Here is a 19,214-nt window from a genome sequence, read left to right on the forward strand (position 1 = left end):
GGAGCAGGAGTTCCAGCCTGAGCAACATAGCGGGACCCCCTATCTCTTCAAAATTTGTTTTTAAATTAGCAGGGCGTGGTGGCGCAGGCTTTGTAGTCCCAGCTACTCTGGAGGCCGAGGCCCAGGAGGACGAGGTTGCAGGGAGCCCTGATCACGCCACTGCACTCCAGCCTGGGTGACAGAGCGAGACCTTGGCTCAAAAAAAGTCTGTGAGGTTCAAAGGTTGTGTGTGTGAAAATATATTGGAAATTGTAAAGAACTACACAAATACAAGGTTTTCCTGTGATTATCACCGTTATCAAGATTAACCTAGAGATAGTGCAAAATTTAAGCTTCCCAAAAAATGTTCGCTAACCTTTCTCGTACCTTTAGACCATTACAGGATATAAATAGCAAAGTCAACTGGAATTGTAATTAGAGCTTCGATTTTTCTTGGGCTAGAGGATTTTTCTGCCATTCTGATGAACCCTAGAGGAAGGGAGCAAAGTCGGTGCGGTTTGGCCGAGGGGCGGGGTGAGGACCGCGCAGGCTCAGCTTCTCGGCTGGAAGAGGAAGTCGCGAGTGCAGGCGTCTGCGGCCCCCATGGTGACCAGACGGACTTCCGTCGTACCCGCCCACCTCTACCTGCCCCTAACCCCGCGAGGCGCACCATGGCAACGATACTTCTGCGTCGCGGAAGCGGGTCCCGCAGGTCGCCACGGTTGGGGGAAACGCGGCGGACGCCGCCCCCATCCCAAAGGGGACTCGAAAATGTACAGCCAGCGGTTTGGCATCGTCCAGCGGGAGGTTAAGGGCCCTACCCCCAAAGTGGTGATCATGGTAAGCACAGGATGTGTCTGCCGGACCCTTCAGCTTTCTCCATCTCTGCGCTCTCCAGGCCTGGCCGATCCCATTTCGGCCCCCCACCCGGGGCCTTCTCAAGGGGAACGGGTGCCGCCTAATGTAGTGGGTTGAATTTTGAAAGAAGGAAGATAAGGTCACTCACCTATTTACCCCACCTTTCACCCACTCATCCCCCTCTATTTTCATCCTTACAGCCTTTCATCTGCCCCCAAAGTTATAGTATTTAGGTTCTGTTTTTGGAGAATCACCACTAGGGATCTTAGGGTTTTTCAGTCTCCAAGACACCGGAAGGATGTCTGTACCCCATGCAGTGGCGAGTGTGTGTTATGGAAAGAGCACCCAGCCCAGAGACAGATCTGGGGGCAGGGCTGGCCTATGATTTGGAGCTGGTCTTTCACTCCTAGGAAAATCGTCTGGGGAAGGGGAATTAGGTTGTGAGTGGTTATAGCACCCAACGCCTTTCCTGTGCGAACTCAACCAGTAACCATTGCTGGACTGAAGTGTCCCTTCAGACCTGGGAAAAACACAGGTGCCTGCCTCTAAGGCTGGAATGGTGGTAGTAGGGCAGGGAAATATGCTTACTGCAGAATTTGATAGTTCCTGCTGAGAACCTCAGACACTATTGGTCCATACATGTAGATTCCTTCATTTCTACAAACTAGTTTCTACCCGCCAGAAAACTGCCATGTAGGCAGAATTATTGCTTGAGCCCCTGCTGTGTACGCAGTATTGTGGGAGATACAGGGGTGAATACAATGGTCCTGGAAGGTTAATCCTTTACTGAAGCCTGAGCCCTCCCTTCAAGGAGCTTATACAGGTTAAGTATCCCTTATCTGAAATGCTTGGAACCAGAGATGTCTAGAATTTCAGATTTCTTTCGGATTTTGGAAAACTTGCATATACATAATGTAATATCTTGGGGAGGAGACCCAAGTCTAAACACTGAATTTATCTATATTTCATTACCTCGAAGGTAATTTTATTTTCCCCTTGGGGATGCTGAATAAATATGTGTCGTTTTGACTGTGACCCCTTACATGAGGTCAGGTGTGAAATTTTCCACTTATGCCATCATGTGGGTGCTCAAAAAGCTTCAGATTTTGGAGCATTTCAGATTTCTTATTTTCAAATTAGGGGTGCTCAACTTGTAATCCAATTGCAAAAAAAATTATGTATAATGAAACCACTAAAGGTTAACACGGTAAATAATGATGTGCTATATTGTCTGTGGTGTCACTTTATGGAAGAAAGATCAGTGATACAGTTGTATTATGCTCCACAGTGCACAGAGCAAACTTCAGTCAACCTATAGACCTGTCCTTCTTTAGGTCTGAGTACTGCAAGATCTGGAGCTGGAAAGCAGTAGATGGGACACGTTAGTAGGCTGTAGGGTTCAAGGTGATAATTATAAACACACTTCATGAAGGACAGAAGATCTACTTTGGGTTCTGTATCCAAACACAGGGCTCAGGGGCTGAGCCATTGTTGGGTGCTATTACTTGTGTTGGGAACCAATAAGGAACAAAAAACAAACAAAATCACTAAACCAGAGAAGCAGGCCTGTTGAATACTTTGCACTTAAGAAGAATTAAGAGGAAAAGGAAGAGGTTAGAGTTGGTGCATCTGCTCCTCCAGTGTCTGAGTGTGATAAGAAAGATAGATGTTAGAGGTAGCAGAACTGTGTTGCAAGAATTAAATCCACCAACAGATGAGAATTGGGCCCTAAACAATTCCCCAGGAGAAACATATGAAAAATGTAATGTCTGAAGTAATGGGACATCAAAAGGAGCAGCTATTTGATGAGTGCCTCCTAGGAATCCATTAGGAGGATACTTGTTTTGCTCATTTGACAGGTGAGAAAACTAAGATTCAAAGAGATTAAGTAACTTGCTCAATTCAGTTAGTAATGGACAGAGGCCAGAATCAAACCTAGGATGTAAAGCATTGTTCTTTAAGACAACCGAACTGTAAATTATAATCCTAATAACTATAATTTGAGATGCTACAGTAACAAAAAGCCTTCAGTGACCTTGAAAACCCAAAGTAGTTAGTAAAATATCCTGTGTTTTCCTGACTTTAGCATGGTTTAGAGCTGTGATGTCCAATAGGTAGCCACTAGTCACATATAGCATTTGAGCACTTGAAGTGTGCCTAGAGTCACATATTGACAAGATAATATTTTGGATATATTGGTTAAATAAAATATACTATCAAAATTAACTTACCCTGTTTCTTTTTACTTCTTTAAATGCAGCCACTTGAAAATTGAGAATTACATATCTGTTTTGCATTATATTTATATTGAACAGTACAGATTTTGAACAATGCCACGACTGTGCCGGGATTGGCATCACCTTTTTTGAGAACTCCAGGTCATACCCCTAACTTATCAAGAGATTGGGTCCTTCCCAGACCGGAGTCCTTCACATGATTCCCAAGCCTTAAAAGGCTTCCTGACCGCATGGGTACTGCTCATGGTGTTTCTCACCTCTTCAACCAAAATATACCTCAGCCCTGTTTCCTGTCCTGACAGCTGGAGCCAGGGTTTCTAGATAATCTTGGTGTTTCATTCCTGTTCTCAGCCCACACTGGGAGCCTTAATTCCTGCTGTGTATGGTGCCCAGGGTGCCACTGTGATCCTCCTTTGCTTTATTTTCACAGATCTATATTAATAAAATGCCATCAGTATTGGAGAACAGTCATCTAATTAACTGGCTGTAGGCTCCAAATAATTCTGACATGGATTAGCTACTTTCCGTGATATAACCCCCAACATCATCTTCTGTCTCCTTACCACCCCAGGCTTGCCTTATCTTGTTCAGCTAAATCTAGGTACCTCATGCCTACCCTGAGCCCTGAATCTTTTCATTAAACCGTCTTCAAGTGTTGATTTTCTTTCCTCAGGAGACTTCATTACAAACACGTAACCCTAGTATTTCTGGTAATCCTGATGGTGATATTCTAAATGTAAATGATCAGATTGACTCTCTCTCTGCCTCTTAAGAGTTTTGTTTCTATGAATCAGCACCCCAGTGTCTCACAACTCACCTAAGGATGACTTGATAAAACTGTTCCTGAAAATACGAAGCTCAAGACTATGGATTTCGTGGTGGCTCCAGGAGGTGCAGAAATTGCATCAAGCCCACACAGCAACATTGTTTCATTCATTCATTCATTCATTCATTCATTCATTCATTCATTCATTCCTATTGAGAACCTCACTGTAGTAGGCATTATGTTCAATGCTAGGAATACAGAAAGGAAAAAGATATAGTCTCTGTGATTTCATTAAGTGCATCTCTATATATTCAAATGGCACATGCATTTCTAACTTTTTTAGTGGACATTTCTGTAAAAACAATACATTTACAGAAATTCAAAGTAGCCCAAAAGGTCAGGAACACACTGTTTGCATTAAAACTTCTGGGCACCCTAGAAATAGGAATAAAGTTCTACCACCAGCTTTTTTTCTTTTCCCTTCTTTCTTCCTCCCTCACTTCATTTCTTCCTTCTTAGTAAAAGATCTTTTATTGTCACAACTCATTATATATCCATATACATATACACACATATATAAACACATATATACATGTATATACACATATATATTCACATAATAGCATCTTTTCATTGAAAGTATTTTGATGTGATAACTATGGTGTCTGACCAGGAGAAATAATGTGGAATAATGGGTGGCTATGTCAAGGTCAGGAATTAGAAGACCTCTAATTCTTGTTTTATCTGTCCTATTTGAAGCAAATTCAGCAAATCACTTAATGTCTCTGGGTTTGACTAGATAATCTCAACAGAGTCCTGTTCACATTTTTAACTTTGTAATTTCCATCAACTTTTTTCCAAATGGCACTTTAGAAATATTTGAGACTGTTTTGATGACATCTTAGGTATAGGCTCAGAGAATGAAACAAGTTACTCTTTAGGTGCATAAGCTGTATTCAGTTGTAGTAGGATGTATTAGTTTTTTATATCCAATTTTATTTAGTATGAGTATTGATTGAGAGCATAACTAATTGAAAATATGCAGTTGATTCTTTGGCTTATTATAAGTGAGAGTTGGTTTTTGTTTTCAGAGACCCAAGCCTCCTAAAGGCCAAGGGGCTGAGCACCATCTAGAAAGAATCCAACGCAGCCATCAGAAGCATAATGCTATTTTGGCTTCCATTAAGTCAAATGAGCGGGATCGCTTGAAAGTTGAGTGGGACCAGCACAATGACTGCAAGTTTTTGGACAGCCTTGTGCGAGCAAGAATCAAGGATGCTGTGCAAGGGTTTATCATTAACATTGAAGAAAGACGAAATAAGTAAGGCTCACAAACCTGGGACCCAAACCATGAAATATTCCTAAAACCACAATTTGAGATTGACCAGTCAAAAATCAAATTTAGGGAGGATCATGGCTGAGATATATTAAATCCATAGCTATTGCTGGTTAATATTTTTAATATTTTTCTTGTGGTAACCTATGTTTTGATGAAAAACAATATATTGTTTCATGTTTCATTATTTTGATTGAAACCTGTTGATTTTACTCTTTTGTTAAAAATATATATTTCATATCTTATTTTTATGTGACCAAATAAAATATGGTGCAGTTGGTTGGGCTTAGTGGGTCATGCGTATAATCCTACCACTTTGGGAGGCTGAGGGGGGAGGATTGTTTGAGCCCAGGAGTTTGAGACCGGCCTGGGCAACACAGTGAGACCCCATCTCTACAAAAAAATTTAAAAATAGCTGGGCATAGGGGCCTCTGGCTGTAGTCCCAGCTGTTCAGGAGGCTGAGGTGGGAGGATCACCTGAGCCCAGGAGGTCAAGGCTGCAGTGAGCCATGATCACAGTGCACTCTAGCCTGGGTGACAGAGCGAGACCCTGTCTCAAAACAAAACAAAACAAACCAACTAGTCTTATTTTATGGAAGACTGCAATGATCTTTCTCTTCTTACAAATTAGACCTATAATTCTGAAATTGAATATAACAAAAATCAATAAAATTTTGCATGTAGCATGACAGTTTTTTTTTTTTTTTTTTTTTTTTGGCTTTTTGTTTCAGGCTACGTGAACTTTTAGCATTAGAAGAAAATGAGTATTTTACAGAAATGCAATTGAAGAAAGAAACCATTGAGGAGAAAAGAGATAGGATGAGAGAGAAAACTAAATTACTAAAAGAGAAGAATGAAAAAGAGAGGCAGGATTTTGTGGCTGAAAAGCTAGACCAGCAATTCAGGTAATGAAATCAGAAAACACACAAACAGAATCCAAAGTTGCTACTTTAAAATGGATTTGAGAATGCTAATTTAAAGTAAATTAGTCTTAAGAGGATATACACAGTAGTAACTTTAAGTCTTGGCAGTATATTACATATCATTGAATAATACAATGTGTGCTTGAGAACTATGTTCTAATGTTCTGTGCTTGCTTCTCAATTAGAATGGAAGTAACAAAGGAGATTATGTTACTGAACTTTAGGTATTAACCTCACCCTTGCTGTTGGCAGGAAGTTCTTCAAAAGCTCCTATGCCAAGAAATCTTTGGTAAAGTTGGGCTCTCCCCCTACTGCTATAGTCTCTACCTGTGTGTGCTTGGGTTCCCTGGGGGGTTTTTTTTGGTTGTCGTTTTTGAGACAGGGTCTTGCTCTGTCACCCAGGCTGGAGTGCAGTGGCATGATCATGACTACAACCTCCAACTCCTGAGCCTGAAGTGATCCTCCCACCTCAGCTTCCCAAGTAGCTGGGACTACAGGCATGCACCACCTTGCCCAGCTAATTTTTTGTATTTTTTGTAGAGATGGGGATTTCATCATGTTGCGCAGGGTGGTCTTGAACTCCTGGACTCAAGTGATCCACTTACCTCAGCCACCCAAAGTATTGGGATTACAGGCATGAGCCACCATGCCCGGCTCTCTCTCCTCTCTTCTTTATTGTCTGTTTCCTTGCCTGGTATTCTGATCACTGGGGTCTGATCACCTGGGTTTATAAGGCACTGCCTGACCCAGACCCATGGTGACCCTCAGTTTTTAGATCCCTGGTCTTTACTGTACTCAATCTGGTCCTGTGGTTGCCTCCATATCCCTTTTCATTGTGGTTTTCCATCATCGGGTACTCTTGAGTCTATGCCCTGATAGACTACCCACTACTGTGCACTTACAGAGGGAAGATTTGTATGGGAATGCCCAAGAGTGATCCTCTGAGATGATCTATAGTGTTATATAATTAGAAGCTTAGCAGGTTCTTTTAATATCACAAACCAAGACATTCCTTACCTCTAAAGCAAAAATATACTAAAAAGTCTCCCTCCCTAAAGCTACAGCTCTTAGAGCAAGAGCTATTATATATTTATAATGTTATTATAATTCCTCAGTTATATTTTTAGTGCTTCTGATACTTCTAAGAGTCCGAACATTAAGAATTGCTGTTATTTGGCTAAGCACAGTAGCTCACACCTATAATCCCAGCACTTTGATCACTTGAGGCCAGGAGTTTGAGACCAGCCTGGGCAACATAGTGGGACCTTATTTCTACAAAAAAATTAAAAAAATGGCTAGGCGCGGTGGCTGACATCTGTAATCCCAGCACTTTGGGAGGCTGAGGTAGGCAGATTACCTGAGGTCAGGAGTCCAAGACCAGCCTGGCCAACATGGTGAAACCCTGTCTCTACTAAAAATACAAAAATTAGATGGGCATGGTGGCACACGCCTGTAATCCCAGCTACTCGGGAGGCTGATGCGGGAGAATTGCTTAAGCCCAAGAGGCAGAGGTTGCAGTGAGCCGAGATGGTGCCAACAGAGTGACACTCTGTCAAAAAAAAAAAAATATATATATATATATATAATATATAAGCATATATATTAATATATATTTTTTCCAATTCCAAACATATTTTTTATATATATATATAAATTCGCTGGGCATGGTAGCACATGCCTCTAGTCCTAGCTACTCGGGAGGCTGAGACAGCAGGATCAGTTGAGCCCAGGAGTTCGAGGTTACAGTGAGCTGCAACTGCAGCACTGGACTCTAGCCTGGGCAACAGACTGAGACCCTGTCACTAAAAAAAAAAAATTGCCATTATACTTCTCGGGATATTTTGTTCATTTTGCCCCTTTATTCTTTTCTTTTTTAAAATTGTTGTGGGTAGATAGTAGCTGTGTATATTTATGGAACACATGAGATGTTTTGATACAGGCATGCAATGTAAAATAAGCACATCATGGAGAATGGGGTAGCCATCTCCTCAAGCATTTGTCTTTTGAGTTACAAATAATCCAGTTATACTCTTTAAGTTATTTTAAAATGTACAATTAAGTTATTATTGACTATAGTCTTCCTGTTGTGCTATCAAATAGTAGGTCTTATCCATTTATTCTTTTTTTTTTTTTTGGTACCCATTAACTGTCCCCACCTCCACCCCCAACCCCCCACTATCCTTCCCAGCCTCTGGTAACCATCCTTCTCTATCTCCATGAGTTCAATTGTTTTGATTTTTAAATCCCACAAATTAGTGAGAACATGCAATGTTTGTCTTTCTGTGCCTGGCTTATTTCACTTAACATAATGACCTGCAGTTCCATCCATGGTGTTATAAATGACTGGATTTCATTCTTTGTTATAGCTGAATAGTACTCCATTGTGTATGTGTACCACATTTTCTTTATCCATTCATCTGCTGATGGACACTTAGGTAGCTTCCAAATCTTAGCTGTTGTAAACAGCACTACAACAAACATAGGAGTGCAGCTATCTCTTCAATATACTGATTTCCTTTCTTTTGGACCTATACCCAGCAGTGGGATTGCTGGATCTTATGGTAGCTCTATTTGTAGTTTTTTGAGGAACCTCCAAACTGTTCTCCATAGTGGTTGTATTACATTCCCACAAGCAGTGTACAAGGGTTCCCTTTTCTCCACATACTCACCAGGATTTGTTATATCTTTTGGATATAAGCCATTTTAACTGGGGTGAAATGATATCTCACTGTAGTTTTGATCTGCATTTCTCTGATGATTCGTGATGTTGGGCACCTTTTCATATGCATGTTTGCCATTTGTATGTCTTCTTTTGAGAAATGTCTGTTGAAATCTTTTGCCCATTTTTTGATTGGATTATTGGATTTTTTCTTATAGAGTTGTTTGAGCTCCTTATATATTCTGGTTATTAATCTCTTTTCAGAGGGATAGTTTGCAAATATTTTCTCCCATTTTGTGGGTTTTCTCTTCACTTTGTTGATTGTATCTTTTGCTGTGCAGAAGCTTTTTAACTTGTTATGATCCCATTTGTCCATTTTTGCTTTGGTTGTCTGTGCTTGTAGGGTATTGCTCAAGAAATCTTTGCCCAGACCAATGTCCTAGAGATTTTTCCCCAGTGTTTTCTTGTAGTAGTTTCATAGTTTGAGGTCTTAAATTTAAGTCTTGGATCTATTTTGATTTGATTTTTGTATATGATGAAAGATAGGGTCTATTTTCATTCTTTTGCATATGGATATCCAGTTTTCCCAGCATCATATATTGAAGAGACTGTCTTTTCCCCAGTGCATGTTCTTGGCTCCTTTGTCAAAAATGAGTTCACTGTAAGTGTGTAGATTTGTTTCTGGGCTCTCTATTCTTTTTCATTGGTTTAAGTGTCTGTTTTTATGCCAGTACCATGCTGTTTGAGGTACTATAGCTCTGTAGTATAATTTGAAGTCAGGTAATGTCATTCCTCCAGATTTGTTATTTTTGCTTAGAATAGCTTTGGCTATTCTGGATCTTTTGTGGTTCCATACAAATTTTAGGATTATTTTTTCTTTTCTTTTTGTCTTTTCTTATTTTATTTTATTTCATTTTATTTTGAGACAGGGTCTCACTCGGTTGTCCAGGCTAGAGTGCATGTTGCCCAGGCTGGAATGCACTTACAGGATCTCAGCTCACTGCAACTCTGCCTCCCAGGTTAGGTTCAAGCAGTTCTCCTGCCTCAGCCTCCCAAGTAGCTAGGACCACAGATGTGTAATGCCACACTCAGCTAATTTTTGTATTTTTAATAGAGACGGGATTTCCCCATGTTGCCCAGGCTGGTCTTGAACTCCTAGTCTCAAGTGATCCACCCACCTTGGCCTCCCAAAGTGCAGGGATTACAGGCATGAGCAACTGTTTTTTCTATTTCTGTGAAGAATGTTTTTGGTATTTTGATAGGGATTGCATTTTGTCTGTAGATTGCTTTGGACAGTATAGACATTTTAATAATATTGATTCTTCCAATCCAAGAACATGGAATACTTTTCAATTTTTTGGTGTCCTCTTCTATTTCTTTCATCAGTGTTTTATGGTTTTCATTGTAGAGATCTTTCACTTCTTTGGTTAATTCCTAGGTATTTAATTTTATTTGCGGCTTTTGTAAATGTGATTACTTTTTAAATTTCTTTTTCACTTTGTTCACTGTAAGCATATAGAAATGCTATTGATTTTTGTATGTTGATATTGTATCCTGCAACTTTACTGAATTTGTTTAGCAGTTCTAAGAGTTTTCTTGTGGAGTCTAGATTTTTCCAAATATAAGATCATGTCATCTGCAAACAAGGATAATTTGACTTCTTACTTTGCAATTTGGATGTCCATTATATCTTTCTCTTGTCTGATTGCTCTAGCTAGGACTTCCAGTGCTATGTTGAATAATAGTAGTGATGGTGCATTTTGCCCCTTTTTTTCAGACACATCTCTCAGTGCAGTGATGATCACATGATATGACCCATGGAATGCCCTAAATCATCGATTTCATCTGTCTTTTAATTTTAGAGTAACTGGCTAGGGTTTTTATATTCAGAAGGGATTTTTAAAGTCCAAATATTACTTGGAAGTGTTTAAAACATAGCCATTAGCATTTATTCATTCAGTAAATATGTTTGGGCTCCTACTTTATGCCAGGCTCTGTGACAGTGAGTGTCACTTAGTTTGTTAGGTCATCTAGTATGAATGGGGCAGGGTGTCTGTCATGTTAAGCCAGATTCAAGAATGGATGATCCAAAAATACCTGAGTTTAAATCTGGTGGAATACAGAAGGAATAGAAGAGTTCATTTTTCATAGCACTCAAAATTTGAGTAGACTGGAAATCCAAAGGTCAACAGATGGGAAAAGGAAAAAAATGAAGTCTGTGGAGGCGATCAAGACATGGTGCAGAGAAAAGCTTCTTCCATCTGCTCTTTCTGCCATGAAGTCACTATTAATAATGTGGACAGCCCTAAACCCTCAACCCTCCTACTAGAGGCCAGAAGGAAAAGTAAGCCATTGCAGTGAGTAGTGGATACAAGTTGCAGATGCAGCCGCTAAAAGTAAATTCAGACTGCTAAAAGGAGAGGGAATTGGAAGGTTCAGGGCTTGGGGAGCTGCTGAAGGAGGGCAGTGAAGAAACCCAGGGTGGTAATGCACAGGGCCAGAAGCAACTTGCCACCCTGCTTGGCTTGTAGATGGATAACTGAGTTCTACAGGTAGGGATTTGTCTAGGTCTTAAGCTTGAGGTGACCAAAAGAGGATTAGACTTGGATTTTCAAGCCTGTGTAAAGCATGCATTCATACCCTGTCCTCAGTGGGATTTGGACATCTTTGCTACTGGTTGCTGGGGGGAAAAGATGCTGTGAGTGGAAAATGGTATATTAGCCAAGTGACTTTCAATGGACCATTCATATATTTTCTACTCCCTAGTAAATTTCTCTTAATACAGTAAGAAAACCAAATGGTTCATAAGTGGTTATGCTTTTAAAATGTATGGATTTAGCAGCATTTTACAGATTTTACTTGTATAACTGAGTTTTTGCTAGTTAGATGAATTGTTAAAATTTTTAAAGAAACAAATGTATCCTATAGTGATGTAATTTGAAAACAAATTGTTTTTAATGTTTTGAATGCAACACTGCCAACTCCTCAACATAGATTAGCAAACATCCTTTTGAGTAAGGATGCGTTATTAGACCCTATTACTGAAAATACAGTTGAGGCTTTAATACGTATATTAACATAAAGCAGAATGAAAATTTTCCTCTTCTTTTTCTTGTGCTTTTTTTTTTTTGTATTCCATTGTGTAAATATACCACAATTTATTTGTTTTCCTGGTGACAGTCATTTCAGTTATTTTCAGTTTGGGACTCTTACGAATAGAGCTATGATGAATAGACATGTCCTTTTATGGCATATGCATTCATTTCTCTTTGATATATTCAGTGGTATTCGTAGAATATTTGATACCTGGAGTAGATAATTTTTAGTGATCCCTATTATACAGTGAAATTGTTTTCAGCAATAGTAATGAAATGAAATGGATAATAATGACAAAAATTACCAGTGGTTTTGTTTTGTTTTTAATTTTTGATTTTAAATAATTATATGTTTACAGAAAGTGCACAGATAGTACAGAGATTCCATTTACCTTTCACCTAGCTTCCCCCAATGGTTCTATCTTACATAATCGTAATACAATATTAAAACAAGGAAATTGACAGTCGTGCAAGGTGTGTGTATAATTCTGTGCCATTTTATCACCTGTAGATCTGTGTAACCACCACTACAATCAAGATACAGAACTATTCCATCACTGCAAAAATCTCCTTCATGTTATCCTTCTAGAGTCATGCTCACTACTCTCACCCCTATCCCCCATCATTCCTAACCCTGGCAACAACTAATCTCTATCCCCATAATTTCATCATTTTAAGAATGTTATATAAATGGAATCACACAATATGCGATCTTTAGAGATTGGCCTTTTTCACTCAACATAATGCCTTTGAGGTCCATCCAAGTTGTTGGAGGTATTGCTAGTTTGTCCTTTTTATTGCTGAGTAATATTCCATTGCATGAATGTACCTCAGTTTGGTTAAACCATTCACTTACGGAAGGACATTTTGGTTGTTTCTAGTTTTGCTCTATTATAAGTAAATCTGACAGGAACGTTTGTGTACAGGTTTTTGTGTGAGCATATGTTTTCATTTATTGAGGATAATTATCATATACTATTGCTGGATTATATGCAAATTTTGTTTTGTTTTGTTTGAGACAGAGTTTCACTCTTGTTGCCTGGGCTGGAGTGAAATGGCGTGATCTCAGCTCACTGCAGCCTCTGCCTCCTGGGTTTAAGCAATTCTGCTATCTCAGCCTCCCGAGTAGCTTGGATTACAGGCATGCACCACCAAGCCCGGCTAAATTTTTGTATTTTTAGTGGAGGTGTGAGTTCTCCATGTTGATCAGGCTGGTCTCGAACTCCCAACCTCAGGTGATCCGTCCGCCTCAGCCTCCCAAAGTGCTGAGATTACAGGCGTGAGCCACAACTGCCAGCCGTAAATGTATTTTTTTTTTTTTAAATAAACACTAAACTATTTTCTAGAGTAGCCGTACCATTTTATAGTCCTACCAGCAGTATATGAGACATCCAATTTTTCCACATCCTGGTCCTTTTGGTGGTGGCGTTATTGTTTTTTTTGTTTTGTTTTGTTTTTGTTTTTAGCTGTTCTAACGAGTGTGCTGTGATATCTCATCATGGGCTTAACTGGTATTTACCTAATGGCTGGTGATGTTTAGCAACTTTTCATGTGCTTATTTTCCATCTGTACATTTTCTTTGGTGAAATGTTTCTTTATATCTTTTGCCCATTTTCTAATTAGATTTTTAGAATTTAGATTGTTTTAGCTGTTAAGTTTTTACCTTTTCTTTTAGCTGTTAAGTTTTGAGAATTCTTCATGTATTCTAGATAGAACTTCTTTGTCCGATATGTGGTTTTTTCCCCTAAACTATAGCTTATCTTTTTTTTTCATGTTTTAAATGGTTTTTTTCTTTTTTTCCCCAGTCATTCAGCAGTCCTGTCTTATTTGTCCTATTAAAAGGATCTTTTACAGAGCAAAATTTTTTAATATTAATGAAATCAAATTTATCAATATTTCTTTTATGGATTGTACTTTTGGTACATTATGAAATTTCTTTTTAAATGCCCTGTAATTATACACAGTTAATGATTAGACCTCAGATTAAGGTAGGCATTTCGGGGGTTTGTTTTGGGGTGCTTTTATTAACGAATAACCTAGGATATTTGGTCAGAATGCCTGTGGATCAGAGGTAGTCTTGCCTCTGTCAGTTGCTGGCAGAGGTGATACAATGAAGCACCAAGGAATCCAAACTCCAGGGCCACACTGCCAGCTCTTCAGTCCCAGTTCTACCACATATGAAATGGACAAACTTGGGTAAGATGCTTAACTGCTGTGTGCTTCCATTTCCTCATCTGTAAACCAAGGGTAATAAAAATAATAAAAACGAACTTGCAGTAATGTTCATTGCCATATTGATTGTTATGAAGATTACAAGAGTTCATATGTGTTGAAGTGCTTAGAATAGTGTCTGGAAGATAATAAGCACTTAATAACTTTTGCTAATAATATTCCTACTACTGGCTATGTGACTTGGGAAGACACTTAGGCTCCCTGAGTCTCCGTTGCTTTAACTCTAAGATGCGGATGATAGCTGCTACCTGTAAACTATAAAGCAGTCATAAACATAAAGTCTTCCTCTTATCAATGATTGTTATCATTAGAATAAATAGATATTCTATCATTCAATTTATTTTTTTTAGAGACAGGGTCTTACTGACCTAGAGTGCAGGCTAGAATGCATTGGTATGGTCCTAGCTCACCACAGCCTCAAACTCCTGAGTTTGAGTGGTCTTCTTGCCTCAGTCTCCCAAGTAGCTAGGACTACAGGTGTGTGCCACCATGCCCAGCTAATTTTTAAAAAATTTTTGTAGAGACAAGGTCTCACTGTGTTGCCCAGGCTAGTGCTAGTCTCCAGGGATCCTCCTGCCTTGGCCTCCCAAAGTGTTGGGATTACAGATATGAGTCACCATGCCTGGCCAGATATCCTGTCTATATATAGTGAGCATCTCAGCCTGGTGTGGTGGCTTATGCCTGTAATCCCAGCGCTTTGGAAGGCTGAGGCAGGAGAATCACTTCAGGCTAGGAGTTTGAGACTAGCCCTGGCAACATAGCGAGACCCTGTCTCTACAAAAAAAATTTTTTTTAATTAGCCAGACATGTTGACATGTGATTATAGTCTCCGCTACTTGGGAGGCTAAGGTGGGAGGATCACTTGAGGCCAGGAGTTCAAGGATACAATGAGCCATGATCACACCACTGCATTCCAGCCTGGGCGACAGAGTGATACCTTGTCTCTTAAAAAAAAAAGTGAGCAGCCAGGCATGGTGGCTCACACCTGTAATCCCAGCACTTTGGGAGGCCGAGGCGGGCAGATCACAATGTCAGGAGATCAGGACCATCCTGGCTAACAAGGTGAAACCCCGTCTGTACTAAAAATCCAAAAAAATTAGCCAGGCATGGTGGTGGGCGCCTGTAGTCCCAGCTACTCAGAAGGCTGAGGCAGGAGAATGGCATGAACCTGAGAGGCAGAGCTTGCAGCGAGCCAAGATGGTGCCACCACACTCCAACCTGGGCAGTAGAGTGAGACTCTGTCTCAAAAAAAAAAAAAAAAAAAAAAAAAAAGAATGTGAGCATCCCTAAAGTAGAGGTTCTCAAAGTCAAGTGAATAGGTCAATCATTGGGGTTAACAGGTTGAGTTTTTGATCCAAGGTCACACAGGAAACGGAGTCAGGGCTGCCTTTGCTTGACTCCAGTTTCCATAGTCAGACTGTGCCATCCTGGTGCTTGCCTCCCTTCTGCTCCCTCGTTTCCTGTGCTCCGATGGCCTGCATCCAGGTCTTTGATTTTTTCTTGCTTCATTGTGTGACTGTACAGATGTGTGCTTCAATAGAGCAGTGCCTCATGAAAGGCTGTGTTTTGTCTTTTTAAAATTTTCCTTTCAGGGAACGCTGTGAGGAGCTCCGTGTTGAATTGTTTTGTATCCATCAGAAGAAGGTGTGTGAGGAGCGGAAAGCACAGATTGCATTTAATGAGGAGCTGAGGAGGCAAAAGCTGGTGGAAGAGCAGATGTTCTCCAAGCTCTGGGAGGAAGACCGATTAGCCAAGGAAAAGCGAGAAGCCCAAGAGGCGAGGAGACAGAAAGAGCTGATGGAGAACACACGCCTGGGGCTGAATGCCCAGATCACCAGCATCAAGGCACAAAGGCAGGCAGCACAGCTGCTGAAGGAAGAGGAGGCGCGCCTCGTGGTGGGCCTTTAAAATGCTTGTTAGAGGGTGATCAACGCCATGGGTATAGCACAGTTTGCAGGCCTGTTACTGTACAGTTTGTCTGATGGCCTGGGCTAGTTCACAGGCACATTTCCAATTTTGGACTCTCAGTGCTGTTTAATAATGTATCCAAATGTATGGTACAGAGTCACATGTGGAAGGCCAGCACACCCACAGGCAGCGAATGGTGGTAGACGATGGGTACTGGGATTAAAAGTGGTTTCCCTTTATACTTTCCTGTTTTCAACTCTACAACGATGTATTACATTATAATCACACATACCCCGGCAATTTTCACAGTTTTATTGCTGATTAACTATGAAAAGGCAAGTTTTCTTTCTTATAGCCTCTCTAAATCCAGGTGTGTGTGTATTTCCAGAAATCCTTTATTCCTGTCTCCTAAATCAAATGCACTAACTTGTCTTGGTCCAACTGTACTGATGCATTATCTTTATTATGATTCTACTTTAGGAAAGTAACAACGCACAGATTAAACATGAGAATGAACAGGATAAGCTAAAGAAACAGAAGGCAAAGCAAGAAACTAGGACCATTTTGCAAAAAGCCCTACAGGACAGGATAGAACATATTCAGCAGGACTACAGAGAAGAACAGGACTTGAACATGAAGCTCGTGCAAAGGGCCCTTCAAGACTTACAGGAAGAGGCAGATAAAAAGAAACAAAAAAGAGTAAGACTTTTTTTTTCATGCCTGCTACCTGCTGGAAGGGATTTGTGAGTTCTCAGTCTTTTGGAAGACGGCTACAAATATATAACAGTGCTACTCTGAGTGTGGTCCACGAGCCAACAGCATCAGCACCATTTGGGAAAATGTTAGAAACAGAAATTCACAGGCTCCAGAATCAGGATCTCCCAATCAAAATCATGACAGGGACAGGAAATCTGTGTTTCAGCACACTCCCCCAGGTGATTCTGATGCTAACTAATGTTTGAGAACTCCTGGAATTTGAGGAAGACATCACTGAGAAAGTGACATTTGAGTTGAACCTTAAAGGATATGTGAAGTTTGGTCAGGCAAAAAGAGTAGGGAAAGGCATTCAGTATTGATTTAGCTACCTGTACCTTTGGAATTTGGATTGAACTTTTAAGAGTGTTTTGTTTCTCCCACAGGTGCTTTTTCTTGTTTTTACCTGGTTCTTAGTGTGCATGTGCTTTGTTTTTTAATTAAACTTCTCTCTCTCTCGCTCTCTTTTTTTTTTTTTTTTTTTTTTTGAGACAGAGTCTCACTCTGTAACCCAGGCTGGAGTGCAGTGGCATAATCATGGTTCACTGTAGCCTCGCCCTCCTGGGCTCAAGCAATCCTCCCACCTCAGCCTCCCGAGTAGCTGGGACTACAGACACCCACCACCTAGCCTGGCTAATTTATGTATTTTTTGTAGAGACAGCGTTTTGCCAAGTTGCCCAGGCTGGTCTGGAGTGGGCTCAAGTGAACCTCCCACCTTGGCCTCCTAAAGTGCTGGGATTACAGGTGTGAACCACTGTGCCTGGATAAACTTCATTTTGATATGATTGTAGATTCATATGCAGTTTTAAGAAATAATACAGAGAGATTCCTTGTACCCATTACTCTGGTTCCCTCAATGGTAATATCTTGCAAAACTAGAGTACCATGCCAGTCAGGATGTTGACATTGATATAATCAAGATACTGAACATCTCATCACCACCAGGATTTCTCATATTGACCTTTTATAGTCACACCTACTTCCCTTTTGCCCCACCCCCTTCTTAACCCTGTTCTTCATTTCTATAATTTTATTATTTTGGGAATGTTATATTAGTAGAATCATATAGTATGTAATCTTTTCAGATAGTCTTTTTCACTTAGCATAACCCTCAGGAGATTTGTCCAACTTTTTGGATCTATCAGTAGTTCTTTATTTTTATTTTTATTTAAAAAAAATTTTTTTTTTTTTGAGACAGTCTTGCCCTGTCACTCAGGCTGGAGTGCAGTGGTGTGATCTCAGCTCCCTGCAGCCTCAGCTTCCCAGGCTCAATTGATAACTTCAACCTCAGCCTCCTGAATCGTTGGGACTACAGGCGCAAGTCACCACGCCCAGCTAGTTTTCTTATTTTTTGTAGAGATGGGGTCCCACTATGCTGCCCAGGCTGGTCTTGAATTCCTGGGCTCAAGTGATCCTCCTGCCTTGGCCTCCCAAAGTGTTGGGATTACAGGCATGAGCCACTGCGCCCAGCCTTCTTTTTATTCCTTTTTTTTTTTGAGATAGAATTTCGCTCTTGTCACCCAGGCTGGAGTGCCGTGGCATGATCTCAGCTCACTGCAACCTCCACCTCATGGGTTCAAGCGCTTTTCCTGTCTCAGCCTCCTGAGTAGCTGGGATTACAGGCATGTGCCACTGCGTCTGGCTAATTTTTGTGTTTTTTAGTAGAGAGAAGGTTTCGCCACATTGGCCAGCCTGGTCTCAAACTCCTGACCTCAGATGATCCAGCCGCCTCGGCCTCCCAGTTTATTCTTGAGTAGTATTTATGGTATAGATTTACTGCAGTTTGTTTAGCCATTCACCTGTTGAAGGACATTTGAGTTGTTTCCAGGTTATGGCTGTTATGAGTAAAGCTGCTATAATCATTTGAGTACAGGTTTTTCAGTCAACACATTCTCAATTTTTTTTTTTCTTTGACGGAATCTCGCTCTGTCACCCAGGCTGGAGTGTGGTGGCGTGGTCTCGGCTCACTGTAACCTCCACCTCCCGGGTTCAAGTGATTCTCCTGCCACAGCCTCCTGAGTATCTAGGATTACAGGTGTGGCTACCATGCCCGGCTAATTTTTTTTTTGTATTTTTAGTAGAGATGGGATATCACCATGTTGGCCAGGCTGGTCTCAAACTCCTGACCTCAAGTGACGCGCCCACCTCAGCCTCCCAAAATGCTTGGATTACAGGCATGAGCCACCACACCCGGCACAAATCATCATTTCTATGAGATAAATGCCTAGAAGAGCAATTGCTATATCATATAGTAATTGCATGTTTAGTTTTTTAAAGAAACTGCTAAACTGTTTTTCAGAGTAGCCGTACCATGTTACGTTCCCAGCAGCAATACGTGAGCAATCTGGTTTCTCCACATCCTCACCAGCATTTGGTGCTATCACTATTGTTCACTTTAACCATTCTGATAGATGTATAGTAACATCTCATTGTGGTTTAATTTACATTTCCCTAATGGTTAATGATTT

At 40.5% G+C, this 19,214-nt stretch overlaps 1 protein-coding gene across 8 annotated transcripts in view; it reads left to right on the forward strand.

Annotated features, from left to right (window-relative positions):
• Nucleotides 1-658: 658 nt before the first annotated feature.
• CFAP53 (cilia and flagella associated protein 53) overlaps nucleotides 659-19,214 on the forward strand; it is a 41,480-nt gene continuing 22,924 nt past the window's right edge. For 2 of the 8 annotated variants that reach the window (XM_015439967.4, XM_015439966.4), the window contains exons 1-5: nucleotides 659-819; nucleotides 4,932-5,161; nucleotides 5,908-6,081; nucleotides 15,678-15,981; nucleotides 16,474-16,692. In XM_015439967.4, coding sequence (XP_015295453.2) covers nucleotides 751-819; nucleotides 4,932-5,161; nucleotides 5,908-6,081; nucleotides 15,678-15,981; nucleotides 16,474-16,692 — 996 coding nt within the window. In that variant the 5' untranslated portion in view covers nucleotides 659-750. Of the gene's footprint in view, nucleotides 820-4,931; nucleotides 5,162-5,907; nucleotides 6,082-13,824; nucleotides 14,050-15,677; nucleotides 15,982-16,473; nucleotides 16,929-19,214 lie in introns of those variants that run through there. The other 6 variants (XM_074022267.1, XM_074022268.1, XM_074022270.1 and 3 more) reach the window with 4 other exon arrangements.

Source organism: Macaca fascicularis, chromosome 18, assembly GCF_037993035.2.
Source record: "Macaca fascicularis isolate 582-1 chromosome 18, T2T-MFA8v1.1".
NCBI classification, from domain to species: domain Eukaryota; kingdom Metazoa; phylum Chordata; class Mammalia; order Primates; family Cercopithecidae; genus Macaca; species Macaca fascicularis.